We start from the raw sequence: 13,849 nt of genomic DNA on the forward strand, positions 1-13,849 counted from the left end.
ATCGCAAAAACTATTTTTAAATTTTTTAATTGTTTGTAAAATTCTAAAATTTTCTTTAGCAAAATTTAATATTTAGGTAATAAATTTTTGCAGTTATATGTTTAAATCATATAGTTTTGTTTTCTTAGCTCATGTTTTAATTTAAGAATATTTAGTTATACATTCTAGTAATCGTGTATGATTTTAGTGTTTGTCTTATAACTTACACATCTTTTCAAATATAACTGTTTGAAATAAACTGTTGTTTAATTTTTTAGTGTTAATATTTTTATAGTAGGTAAACATAAAGTTTTATTATCTCTAGGTAATTTCCAAATTAGAATTTTTTTAAATATTTTTTTATTTGTTAATTAAACTTCATGAAACACTAGTTTTTTTTTTGTGGTTAATTTCATCAAGTTACTCTAAGTCTGAATTAACAAAACCTTAGACTTAAAAAAAAAATATTAAGAAAATATAAAAAAGTTATCTCATCGATTGTAGTACTTAGTTGTACGGTTGTACCTATATAGTTAGATTATTATTTTATCGTCAGATTTTAACACTGAATCACATGCCTATTTTGCTTAAAGTTGAAAATAATCATTTATTTCCTATTATGTTAAATACCCCTTTCTTACAGCTCTATCATATCAAACAAGAAATGCTTTTTCAAGCACGATCGAATAATATTTATTAAAGCAGTTTTATTGCAGAAAAACATTGATATAATGTATACTGAGTGAAGTCTGTGTACCCCAAGCTCAAAACTCCCAATAAATATGTCAAAAACCTTTTTTTTTAGTTAGCTCTTCCACACGAGTAGCAGAATATATAGTTAACATATGGTTTGTTCATACAAATCCTTCGGTAGACTGAGACCATTTTTGTCCTTTTAGGGCTCATAAGTCAGTCACGATCGAAAAACTTGTCGTTATGAAATTACAAAAAGATTAAAATGATGAAATATGGTGCAATCGTTTAATGTGTGGTGACGTCATGATTGTCTTTTGCCGGGCAACGTTTATCACGTTGTAACTAAGCAAGACAGCTGGTACGCTTATATTGAATACGATAAACGAAAACTTGTGGTCTGATGATCAAACATTCTGTTAACTTGAGCTTGTCTCACGGTATACTATAGTCCAGGCTTTGGCTCTATTAGACTTTTGTTGATCGGAATATACAGTATAAGTTTCAAAACTCAACAGATTACCCCTAAAATTTATCATGATTTTCATTTCCAAGTTCCCACTCGCTAGCTTTCCTACTTGAAACTATACTTAATTTGAAAGAAATTAATTTTAGCTGATTAAATCGTACTTATCATTATATTGATTATCCGTAAACCAACTCTATTATATATATAGTTTTGCAATTCAGTCTAAGAAACATTCGTTTTTCTAAAAGTACTTAAAAAATAAGCTGAATTTTCTAACGAACATAATATTTCTTAATTTCTGCTTTAGTTTTATTCTTTCAAAAATATAAGGATAAAATATTTAGCGATTTTAAGATTAGTTTATAATGCGCAATAAAAATCACAAAATTTACTTAAAGTTATGTAAATGTAATAAAACTATTGTTTTTAACAAGCACTTATGTAAACTAAAAATCTACATTTTTCACGTAAGCATTATTATAAAAAAAAATTACTGAAAAGCTTGATATATGGAATTATTTTTGTTAGACATGCTTGAAACTTTTAAATGAGCAATATTGAGAGGAGTGAAAAAACTCTTAAATCCTGTCATGTATGGTAAAAACGTGTCACAAATAAAACGTCAATAAAATAGTTACAAACTGTGCTATCAAATTCAGTATGGAACACTTTTAAAGGAGTATTTTTCATAAATAAAACATCTAAAAGTTTTGTAACTCTCAATCGTTACTAGCAATTGAATTTACTTTTAAACATTGAGTAATTCTATGATAACTTACTTTTAATAAAAAGAATAAAGAGTATTTGAAGCATTTTTTAAGCTACTAGGTATAAACTACAACAATTTTAGTTTTTTAAACTTATGCATAAAATGATACTATACTTATAGAATTATAATAAAAAACAAAGAATATAAAATAATAAATAAAAATTCTTTACATGTAATTGGTCTTTAGTAGATTCATTTAACCTTTAAAAAGACTTTAATCTATTTAGGAATGATTAATTATAACAAATGTTGTTCGTACCTTTAGTTTTTATCACTTTTATTATCTTCTATTGATTACTAAATGCTCATGGAGGACTAAACAAGCGGTCGTTCTTTTTTGTATAATATACAGACTGTTGCACTAGTTTTCTTTTCATCGTTTTTAAATAGTATTTTTGAGCAATTTATTAATTTCCTTAATTCGACTACATATAAGTTGACAATTTATTCAGTTTATATTAGCCTTATTAATTAAAATTGAATTGTTCTAAGACATGACAAATAGTATTTTGTTTTATAAATAGTTTTACAATTTTTTTGATGGTTTCAAACATTTTTCGTTTAACAATTCAAAATTTTAAACTAAGCTTTGAATTTCTTTTCTTTTAAAACAAGTTATTGTAACGCTATTGAAAGTATACTGAAGCTTTGCATATTTGTACAACCTACATTCCAGGTTTGTGGTTGAAGAATCAAAAGTCATTTATAAATTTTCTTAATTACTTAAGTTTATTTTGTTTGCCTAATGTGATTGTTAGTATAAACAAACTTACCCAATTTAAAATTTGTATTTATTTATTGCTAGCAGTTTTAATTATTTCTATAAAAATAAACTCTTCAAAAATTCTTAGAAAGAGTGTCTACATAACGGATAGGTTTGCTGATTTAAAAACTGTCCTTAAATGCAAACTTGACAAAACACGTGTTGACCTTTGCAGTCGAGACGCTTTAATTTTCTCTCAACTTAAATGTCTTCCATATTACACATTGATCACCTACTAATGATTCATCAGCTTCATATTGATGAAATTTCTTAACTCATTCATGGGTCAAACAACTTTGTAGTCTTTTGTCTGGTATTTGTAGATCAAGTACGCCAACTTGCTCCATAAACGTTATTTCAATCAAGGATCGTCTTCTGTCCATCATAAAGCAGCTCGTATTTCGATGTCTTCGTTTAACATCTGATACGTATAGGAAGAAAAAAACAGTTTTTCTATTTATAATACTATTAAAAGTTCATTTAAATTTATTACACTTGTTAAATCGTTTATTTTTGTCTGATAGTACAACTTTGAATGTCCTTCATCAGTTCGTTGAGGTGTTTTATCTGTAAAAAATTTAAAAAGATTTTCTCAGTTTAAAAGAAATAATTTTTTTTATTTAAAAAAAAATTGGTACATTACGCAAGAAACTTTATCTAAAACACTTACTAGCCATCTATTTTTAAACAAATTTATAACTCTAAGTAAAATGTATTTGTTTTAATTATTCCAAGCACAACTTTTTTTATTAAACGGCTATCAATAGTTTTAATTCAGTTATAAATTTATCTTTATTTATACTAAGAAATAAAAAGCTTCGAAATATATTTTATAAAAAGCAGTTAACTAAGTTTCATATATTTTTTTAATTTATAAGAGTATAAAACAAACATTTAATTGATAAAATAAATAAATAAAGTTAAAAATTAAAGTATTTTATTAGAATAAAAGAACCCAGTGTATAGAAAAAATCATATAGTAAGTTTAGATTTTAATTGAAAAATTATATTTTGTTTTTTGTGCTAATATGGTTGTTACTAATTAAGCTTTATCTACAAACAGCTAATACAAATCAAACTCTTGAATATCTGCGCGTCGTACATTAAGTCTTACCTTTTTGAATTTTATATTGCCTGTATAATTGTACTAAATTTTTTTATAAAACTTTTATTTCTTATAACTATCATTAAAACTGTACAGATAACTTTATCATTTTATTGAAAGTTAAGTTCTATCTACTAACTTTTAAAAGTTATTTATAAGTAAAAATGAGTAAAATAAAGTTTATGTTTAGCTTAAGTGAATTCTTATTTTTAAAATATCAGATTTGGTTTATTTGACTCCAACTTAACCATCTTTTTTTTTCTCTTGTCTTAAACCTAATTTGTAGACATATGATAAATTAAATTAGGGTAACACCTCAAAAACTTTTAAAATATTATTCTAAAAAGCCATTTTGTACGTTAAGGATTTAAATTTTGTTCAACCAAAGTTTAGAAAAAATGTTTTAAATTAGATTTCAAAAAAAAAAATAATATCTAGCTCAATTAATTTTTCCACTTTATTTGTATAGTTTACAAAGCTAAGCTATTTTGTTATCCATAAAAAAGTACAACAAAAAAGGTTCATAAAGTTTTTGTTATAAAAAATAAATTGCTAAGTTATTAATAAAAACAGTGTATGCGTTGCTATTAATTACAATGTTATACATAGTTTAATTTAGGGTGTGTCAAAAGGAGCCATAAGCTGAACGGGGTAAAAGGAAGGGGGCTTAGCAGCAAAGGGACTACAGGGAGGCATGAGGCCATATTTTAAACTTAAAATATATATTGTAAAATTGACGGTAAAAAAGAAAATAAAAAATTTTAGGCTATTTTAGCCATAGTTTAAAAATTTACACTAGGCCGGTGTCACTATTGGCTGCAATATATGTCACACTTAAGGATGTCACTATTGCAAAAACGGGGAAGCAAAAGGCAATAGTTTAAAAATTAAACGATATATTCTAGAATTGACGATGAAGAGCAAAAAAAGGTCCGAGGCGTATTTAACATTGGCTTTTTAAGAGATAGGGCCTTATAGCTTATTTAATTTCTTCATTTTTTTTTCCAGCATATCATTGTCTCAAGCACAAAATACGGTTTTGAGTCTTTTTATGAAAACAATAAAGAAAGTACAAATTAAAACTATTTACTGTTTGATTCAAAAACTGAATTAATATAAAATATTTTAAACTAAAAGTGAATACTATTTCAAACTTTTAAAGCTTTTAAAACTAATTTCATTTTTTCATATAGTGCTTCTTAATCAGTATAAAAACTAACAACTGTTTGAATTTAAACTTGATGAAGCTAGTGTATTACACGGTAATACATTCAAACTTTTGATGTTTTTTTAATTAATAATTGTTAATGTTATTATTACTATACAGTTTTTTAACATTTTTAGTCGACTATTTACTGGTTTTTATTTTTAAAATTATTTTAAAGTTCTTAGTTTTTTCCTAAAGTTTTAAAATAAGTTAAACTTTCACTTTTATTATATATTTTTTAATATTTAATTAAGAAAACAAATAAAGAGAACTACTAGAAGAGAAATAATAAATTTATTCTTTCAAGAATATATCTTACAAACTAAGTTTCGGTCAAGGACCTCGTCAGTGCTTAAATAAATCTTATTCAAGTATAATATTTTTTAAGTTATATTTTTAACCAAACGACATTGATAATTATTTTCTTAAATTAGTATTTTAAAACATAAATCAAACATCAAAAACTAGCTCAGGTGTTGTATACAGTGAAAACTTGATTTTTAACTTTTTTAATTTAAACTTAAAACGTAAAAAATAAATAATACTGCCTTGTTAATTCTTTTAATAAGGAACGAAATTTTTTTGTTTACAATTTTTGTCAGATATTTGAAAGCCCTCAAATTTTAGATGAGATGTCATATGACCAACCTTACTTTAGTTTGTTATTTTTAATATGCGCTTTATCACTAAAACTGTTAATAAAACAGTGTGTATACTGTATACAATTTTGATATGCTTATTAATAAAATATGTTAACTAATAATATTGGAAAGTCAAATTTTTAGACAATTTTTTTATTGAAAACTTGTATTTAAAGTTTAAAACATTAAAAACCAAATGAGTTTACTAATAATTTTAAATGTTAACTTTTCTTAAAGTAAACTTGTTTGTGCAACAATTTACATAGCTGTTTGTTTTTTGTTTTTAAAATCAATTACTTTAAAAAATTATTAGGAAAGATGATACAAAAACTAGGTACAAAATTTTACTTCTAGAACTGAATATTTAAAAAAAGCTAATACGGTTTAAAATACAAAAAATTATGCAAAAAAATAGCAATAGTATTTTTTACATGATATCATCACAATTTTTTTTTTGAGAGCTTTTTTTATATAAAAGTGGTTTAAACTTTCATAACATGAAAACTACATTTTATTTAACTGCTTCACTGTACATATTATTTTTAATTTGATAATTAACTTATATATACAGAACAGGTACATACATAGATTTATTGTAGGCCAAAACAATAAAAATATGTTCAGTTTAGTAATAATATAGTAACATTAACGTAATAACAAACATATCAAAATAAAAAACACTATTTAATCTTATCATATTTATGAGGCTTTCTAAATTAATAAGCCTGTTTTAGCTTTTATGTTCGGTTTTCCAAAATTATTTTTATGGTGTTAAAACGTTTACTATTACTTAAAGATAGTAGTTGTTTTTCTTTTTAATTAAACTTATTTTTTATATGTCAAAGTACTTAAAACCATCTACATAAACAAAATATTCTTTTTATAAAATTATTTAATAAGACAATTTTTCAGTTACAATTGTACTATAAAAAATTACACAGACTGACCTTGAAGGTATAACATTTTTTGAATATTTTAAATTAAAACACAACCTCTTTCGGGTAAAGGTTATAGTTTCAGTTGTGTAAAAACTAATTAAAAGTATAAAAAATAGATCATATATATTTTTTGTATCGAAACACAAAATTGTCTAATATACAGTATTTATATACAACTGGTGAAAATTTTTTAGCCTTAGCAAATTTAAAATGCTGTTTTTTTCTTGCCTAGGCAAAGTAGAAATGCTTACTGTTTTAGATATCCTGCCTAGGCAAATTAAAAATGCTTTTTGTTTTAGATTTCTTGCCTAGGCCAGGTTTAAAAAATATTCGCTAAATAAGTTTCATTGAGTTCATTTTCCCGTAAATAGCGTTGGTTTCATAAGTGGAAAGAAAGAAGCGTTTGTTATTAAGTATAGAGAAACTCAACTGCTGCGCTTCAGCGCTCACATAACAAATAACATAAAAGACGACACCGAGTGGTAAATATGATTCACAAATGCCTTTTACTTTACAGCTACAGTATGCGCTACAAATCAATAATGCATTTGTTTCTTTTCACTCCTAGTTGACCTAGCATATAGTTTGTTTTAGAAGACATTTATGTTGATGTGAAGACATTATTTTTCATGGATATTTTTTCCAAGCTTATGAGCTGTATTTTTGTTGGCTTCTTAATACAAAAAACAGTTTTAATAAAAAATGATTGAAGAATAGTGGTATAAATAAAGATTTTAGTTATAAACATGTGAGCAGAATTCGTTACAGAAAAGCTACTAATACTTACCAAATAAAATTAAACAATGCAAGTCTTGTTATATTTTACAACAGTTTTTCTGTAAACTGTTTGAATTATTTTTGTTTTTTTTTTACTAAAAGTATTAGTACAATCTTAGAAAGCACAAACTATATTTAAATAAAAACAAACATATTTTTTTTGTGAAGATTAAAGTAAACATACTTCATAATTTTTAACTGAAACTCAAACAAATGTTCAATACTATCGCATACTATTTTGGGTATGAAATAGAAAATATTGAGGGGGAAAATTGTCAAATATCTACGAACAATAATTTGTTGAGCGAGGAAGATTGGGAACTAGTTGAAAAGTCTAGCTCTAAAGGTTTGATAAAAATCATCAGTAAAACATGTTAAAAGTAATAAATAAGAAAATATATCAAAATTGATTACAAAGAGACTACTATTAAGACTTATTTTGTACTATTTTGTGACAAAAAATCACTAATAAGTAAAGCTATAGCAAAACTTTCAAATACAAACGAGCATTACGTTGTAGATAGATACATTTTCTCCATAAAACATAATCTAATTTTGATTCTAATTTTTTTCATCATTTTTAAATCTAACTAATTCTTTATGAAAAGAACGATATTTAATATGAGTCTTAAAATTATTTAGATTTATTTTTGGTTGACTTTTTGAAGCTTGCAGGGCCCCTGAAAATAATGAATTGTTTTCCTATTTTTATTTAAAACACTGTACAGAAAAAATATAAGATCATCAAATAATACGGTTATATAAAATATAAACCCGAAAAAAAATATTTTATACTAATTGTTTGTTTTTAAAGCACCGTGAAAAACTTAAAATTAGTAATATGTTAGTAATCAAATTTAGTTAAAGTAACAAAAAAAAACAAAGGTGAATAAAACCATCAGTTTCGGTTTAAATCACAAATATTAAATTGTTGTACTATAACCTTATAAGATTTATAAAGACACAACATTAATACCGAAAACTTTTAAGAAAACTCAAAAACTCCGTCGGAATCTTCATGGGAGTTGTCCTTGTCACCTTGTAGTTTTAATTCAGGTTTGTTAAAAGCTTAATTAATCTTTTTTTCTTAGCTGTGCCCACCAACTCATTTTAAATTTAAAAACTTTTAAACTTTGTTATAACAGAAAAAAAAACTTCAATGTTTAAAAGTTGTTAGATAATAAAAAGTTATTTTTCACACAAAAGTTTGCTATAATAAACTACTAGTATTTCAAAATAAAGCTTTTATAATATGAGATGTTTTACATTTGTTTAGTACTTAACTTTTTTACAACTTATAATTTTGTTTTATCTAATTGGATCGAATATTTGATAATATACGCTGCTTACTTTTGAAAGAAACAAAGGGTAAATTGTTTGAAAAGTATTTTTTTGAATATAACAGGTGTTGTTAAGTTACAATCAGAATCACCAGAAGTCCGAAAAAGAGAAAACTTGTTGATAGAGCATCCTTCAGTTTTCGCACCTACACAACTTAAAGAAAAACAAAACAATATTTCTGAAAACTTTAAAATTGTTGAAAAGTTGGTTATGTTTTTAGTAGTTTTTTTACTTTTATGCATTCGTTTTGGTATGGTATGTATTAATTCTTAGTTGATTTCTGAGATTTTAACCTTAATTTTCTAAAAGTATAACGCCCTAATAGGTTTTTTTTAAGTCATTACAATAGAATGTTTTTGATATTCTTAAACACTTTTTTCATAATAAAATCTTAAGTTAATCCAAGTCTAAATCGTGATTTTTATTTAATTGAAAAAAAAAATTATGTCACTTAAAAATTCTAACATTTAAATTTGTATGTTGATAGAGTCCTAATCCGATGGAACAATTTATTGCTATACTTATAAATAAATAAAAATTAAACAAGATGTAGGCTTAAAAAAACAAGTATTCAATAAATGTATAAGCTCCTAAACGGTAAGTATTACAACGTGATGTTTTTATATTTTTAAGTGAGATGAAGACAAATCAAATGTACAAAGTGACAAATGAAATGAAACATCAAACATATAAACAAGTACTTGGTATTAAGCATCGTCAGCAAAAGAAAAACTCTCAGTACGGAAAACATCTAAGACATAAAAAATTAAACTTTAACAAGTTACGCTCTAACTTACAGCAGCCAAGAAAACATTGTTAAAAAGCAATTTGAAATTTAACGATCTTACTTTGTCAAATTTAAAAGAAGTGTTAATTTTCATAAACAGTTATTTACCCAAAAAGAAACTTAAAACTAAGCAAAGCCTATTATTACTTTAAGATTGCTACAAGTCTTTTTTGAACGCTTTAAAGATACATTTTAGTAAAATATTTATAAAAATCGATTAAAATTTGCAATCTATTTTTATCATTTTAAGACTCTTTTTTGTTATTGTGCATATTTTTATTTGTTTTACTGAGTGTTTTATAACATGTATTTGAAATTTTTGCGACATTTGATAAAATTATTTCGAAAAAAGATCTATAAGTTTTTGTCTTTTAAATTATTTGTCATTTTAACAAGGTTTTTTTAAAGAAATTTTCGGCGTTTTTTAAAGTGTCTGTAATAAATATTCGTAAACTTACCTAAATTTGTATGTTAAAGTGAAAAGTTTAAATTTAGATGTATATTTCTACAATGATACTTTCAAAAGTTTTTTCATTCTTCAGTATAAAAAAGTGTCTTTTCAACGTTAGACAATAGTTATCGATTAGTTTTTTATACTTTTTTGAATAACTAACAACTTTAAATTTTTTTGATTTAGTCCCAAAAAGTTGAGTTATATATAAATTATGCGAACATTTAGTGAACAGAAATTTAAAAAAAATTTAAACGTTTTTTGAGTCAGACTATGAGGAGTAGCTTAAAAAACTATAGATAAATTTTTAACAGAAAAATCTGACTAAAAAAAGTGAAATTATTAAAGCTTAAAATGCTTACGGACAAAAAGTTAAAACTAAATTGTTTAGGCCAGTGCTTCTGAAATGGGGTTCCGCGGAACCCTAGGGTTCCGCGAAGCCTTTCGAAATTTAAAAAAGAACATTTATTTAATTAAACATTTTATGTAAAATTAAAATTAGGGGTTCCGCGGAAAAGTTGAACTTTGGTAAAGGGTTCCGCCATTAGAAAAAGGTTCAGAAGCACTGGTTTAGGCTATTTAACAGGTGTCATTAGGTTTTTAAAAGTAACAGACCAAGCTTTGTCAACTAAAGTATTCTCAGACCGCCTTTGTGATTGAAGTTTATGCTAAAGTTAGTTTAAGTTTTAACAACAACATTATGAAAAATTATTTATCAAACAAACAAAAAGTTTGGTTACTCACAATTAAACAACGAGTGTATTTTTAAGCTTACATAGACATATTTTATATAAGTTAAGTATTTTTAAACAAATTTTTGGATGATTTAAGACAAGTCATAATGATCGGACTAGATACGCTAAAATTAATTATTAAATGCTTACTAGCTACTGGCATATTTCAAAAGATATTTCTTATGTTTATTTCAATCTTTTTATCTTAATATAAAAAATAAAAAACTTTTGAAATAACTAAGCATTAATAAAACTATTTTTAAGAAATAAAACAAAAACTAAGTTCTACCAAAAGAGGTAAAACATATTTTATGGTAAACTTTAAACTTATTTTTTTAGCAATTGTTAAAATAATGAAATAAAGTACTATTTATAATTAAGTTTGAAATGTTATGAAAAAATGTTTTGCAAATTAAAACATTCTCATGTAAAATATGTAAAACAGTTGCTTAAAAATTTATTTGTTTTTAAAGAAAAGCTACTTATATTATATATGTTACAAAGAATTTTGAATTTAAGTTATGCTTTCGAGTCGTGAAATCAAACCACATTTAGTAAAGTGTATTAGAGTAGTTTATTATAAACAAGCTAAAACAAAAAAAAAAGGTTGTTTATACGAATTGAATGTTATTTATGCAAAAATTTTATAAACTATATAAATAAAAGTGTTTGTAATTTTGAAGATAGATAAAATTTGACCTCTACACTATAATACTTTGTTGCATCATTGAATTAATTTGAGCTTGATAACTATACTTATAAGTATTTATTTAATTATTAAACTGACTTAACTATTAGTTTTTTCTTTTTAATAATATTTTTATAAATAACAGCTTTTATTTTAAGGTTCACTAAATACTTCGATGCATTTAAAGCTTAATATTATACTATTTTAATAGCTATAACTGTTAATAAGGATTGCCTCATCACAGGGATTCCCAAAGTGGGCCACATGGCCGTGAAAAGTAAGGGTGGCCATTAGACCATTATTTGAAATTTATGCTAGATATCCTGTAGCTAAAAAGTAAAAAAAAAATAGTAAGCGTATTAAGGGGACTGTGGCTTTTTTTTAATTTCTTCAAAAAGGGGCTTTATGAAACAAAAGTTTTGGAAACCTTGGTCTAGTCAGTGTATGATGTATGTAGTAAAGTATGATTTTAACAATATAGTTAAATGATATTTTTTTAAAACTACTTTCCAAAGGTTTTTTTTTGTCTTAAAATAGATGATGCTTTTTTTTTCTTTTCAATCTCCTATTTTAAATCTACAAAAATATTTACTTTCAACGAATATTTTATTGCTTTCTTAAGTTTTATATAATTAACACTATACACGATTTACTGGTGATTTAAGTTTATTGCTAAACTTAAGTTTCACATTGGTAACATACAAGTGATCATCAGTAACAACAAACTTTTTAAATGTTCTTTTGCACCGAAGAACAAAGCCCACGCATTAAAATTTTTAAAGAAACCTACGGGTTTAAATCTAGATTCACACCTAAACTAGTAAACGCGTTGAAGGTATACAAAAACGATATGTCCAACTTGGCTAAAGATTTAAAAAACATAAATGCAAACGACAAATTCCAGCAAAAAAAGAGGCCGACATAAAAAAGATCAAAACATGAAAAAATATTTTAAGGCAGACTAAACTACTAATTACTACCGAATCCCAAAAGAAAAATACAGCAAATTTTCTATTGAAGAAAGTAATTGAAGAATACAAGAAATGCAATAGTAGAAAAATTGATGAAACAAACACAAAATCATTAAAAGTTGTAAAAAAAGCTTAAGCTAGATGACAGAATAAACATCCTCCAACTAAAACAATTTTTTATTATCTTAAAAGATGATGATGAGAAAGATTTAATATATATACAAGAAAATACGAAGCAGAAAATTGCTTGTTAATGTCAATGGGTAAGCTCTGACAAGGTTTTAACATAATTTATAAATATAGAAAAGTGAAATGTAAACTACTTAAATTCGACATTATCAATTTTTACTCCGGTATCAGCATTTACAGTATTTACAGTAAGAAAAGCAATAAATCTTGGGAAATTGTATGATAAGATAGAAGATCAAAAAATTAGAATAAAAATTAATGCAGAAAAATCAGTGCTTTACAAACAAGGAAAAGTTTGAATCAAAGCTAATAGCAACTATAACAGTAAGCTATTCGATGTCACTATAGAAGAAAGACACGGCACTGAAATTACATTTTATAAAGTTTGTAAAATATTAATACTTACAAGACTTCGTTGACTTTTTCTTACTGTTGGCCTTATACTAAACTAAGTAGCTTGCATATTTTAAATAAATCACAATTACAGCTAACTAAGTATGATTTAAATAATAATGCTAATTAAACAGAAGTTCTTTAGAAGAAAATTTTAAACTTGTTAAATTGTAGATTACAAAAATATAGAATCTTATTTCTTATTTATAATAATTTTTAACTCTGTTAGACATAATACTTATAATCAACAGCCTTTTAATTAAGGACCTAAATACTTTTAATGCAATCAAATGTTTCATTAGATGCAAAATTTAAAAACAAATAACTGTTATTTACTTAACTTCAATTTTTACAGTATAAAAGTTATGGGTAATGTGTTGACAAAGTTAACAGCTTTAACTATTACTCGTAAGACTCTACGTAATTGTCACTCAAATACTTTATTTAGTAGTGATGATTTTTTAAGTGCGTCCCAAAATGATGTTTTGAAAGGCAACAACGAAGAGTGCCTCAAATTTGATCAAACAGGTAACTTCTCTTTTTCTTAAAAACTTATTATAAAAAAGTTACTTAATAGTTAGTAAATATATAACGTCTTTTAGTTCATTAGAAGTAGTTACACTAGTTTGGAAAAAATCAAAAAACATCTAACAAATTTAATATTTTTACTCTAATTTTACTTTAAACAATCTAATTAGAATTTTTATTACTTATGTGAACTAATGCTAAAAAATCTTTAAAAAAACAGCTTTCCTTCCTAGGCCATTTGCTAAAAGAAAGTTGCAAAGTCATTTTAAGCTTAAAATTAGTACTACGCTTCATCATGATGCTGACTTTTAAATATACCACATCATAAAAGACAAGATGACCCCGGAAAACGTCGCAACATTTTACCAGTTCTCCAGACTCTACCATCTGCCGAGCGTTTCGAAAACACTAGACACCTAAGCTCAA

At 25.0% G+C, this 13,849-nt stretch overlaps 1 protein-coding gene across 1 annotated transcript; it reads left to right on the forward strand.

Moving 5' to 3' along the window:
- The first annotated feature begins 7,512 nt into the window (after nt 1-7,512).
- On the forward strand, nt 7,513-9,921 carry LOC145836199 (uncharacterized). Its single transcript, XM_082944017.1, has 4 exons — nt 7,513-7,687; nt 8,332-8,397; nt 8,747-8,885; nt 9,316-9,921. The coding sequence occupies exons 1-4, from the start codon at nt 7,555-7,557 to the stop codon at nt 9,500-9,502; spliced, it is 525 nt and encodes a 174-aa protein (XP_082800143.1). The 5' UTR covers nt 7,513-7,554; the 3' UTR covers nt 9,503-9,921.
- Nucleotides 9,922-13,849: the final 3,928 nt, after the last annotated feature.

Source organism: Thalia democratica, chromosome 5 (genome assembly GCF_965202585.1).
Source record: "Thalia democratica chromosome 5, ktThaDemo2.hap1.1, whole genome shotgun sequence".
Taxonomy (NCBI): Eukaryota; Metazoa; Chordata; class Thaliacea; order Salpida; family Salpidae; genus Thalia; species Thalia democratica.

What these genes read in the sequence shown, in the direction of transcription:
- LOC145836199 (XM_082944017.1), top strand. Translation starts at nt 7,555, where the DNA reads ATGTTCAATACTATCGCATACTATTTTGGGTATGAAATAGAAAATATT. An exon ending in TGAAAAGTCTAGCTCTAAAG is followed by an intron (nt 7,688 to 8,331) that starts GTTTGATAAAAA and finishes AAAACTTTTAAG; the next exon opens with AAAACTCAAAAACTCCGTCG. An exon ending in ACCTTGTAGTTTTAATTCAG is followed by an intron (nt 8,398 to 8,746) that starts GTTTGTTAAAAG and finishes TGAATATAACAG; the next exon opens with GTGTTGTTAAGTTACAATCA.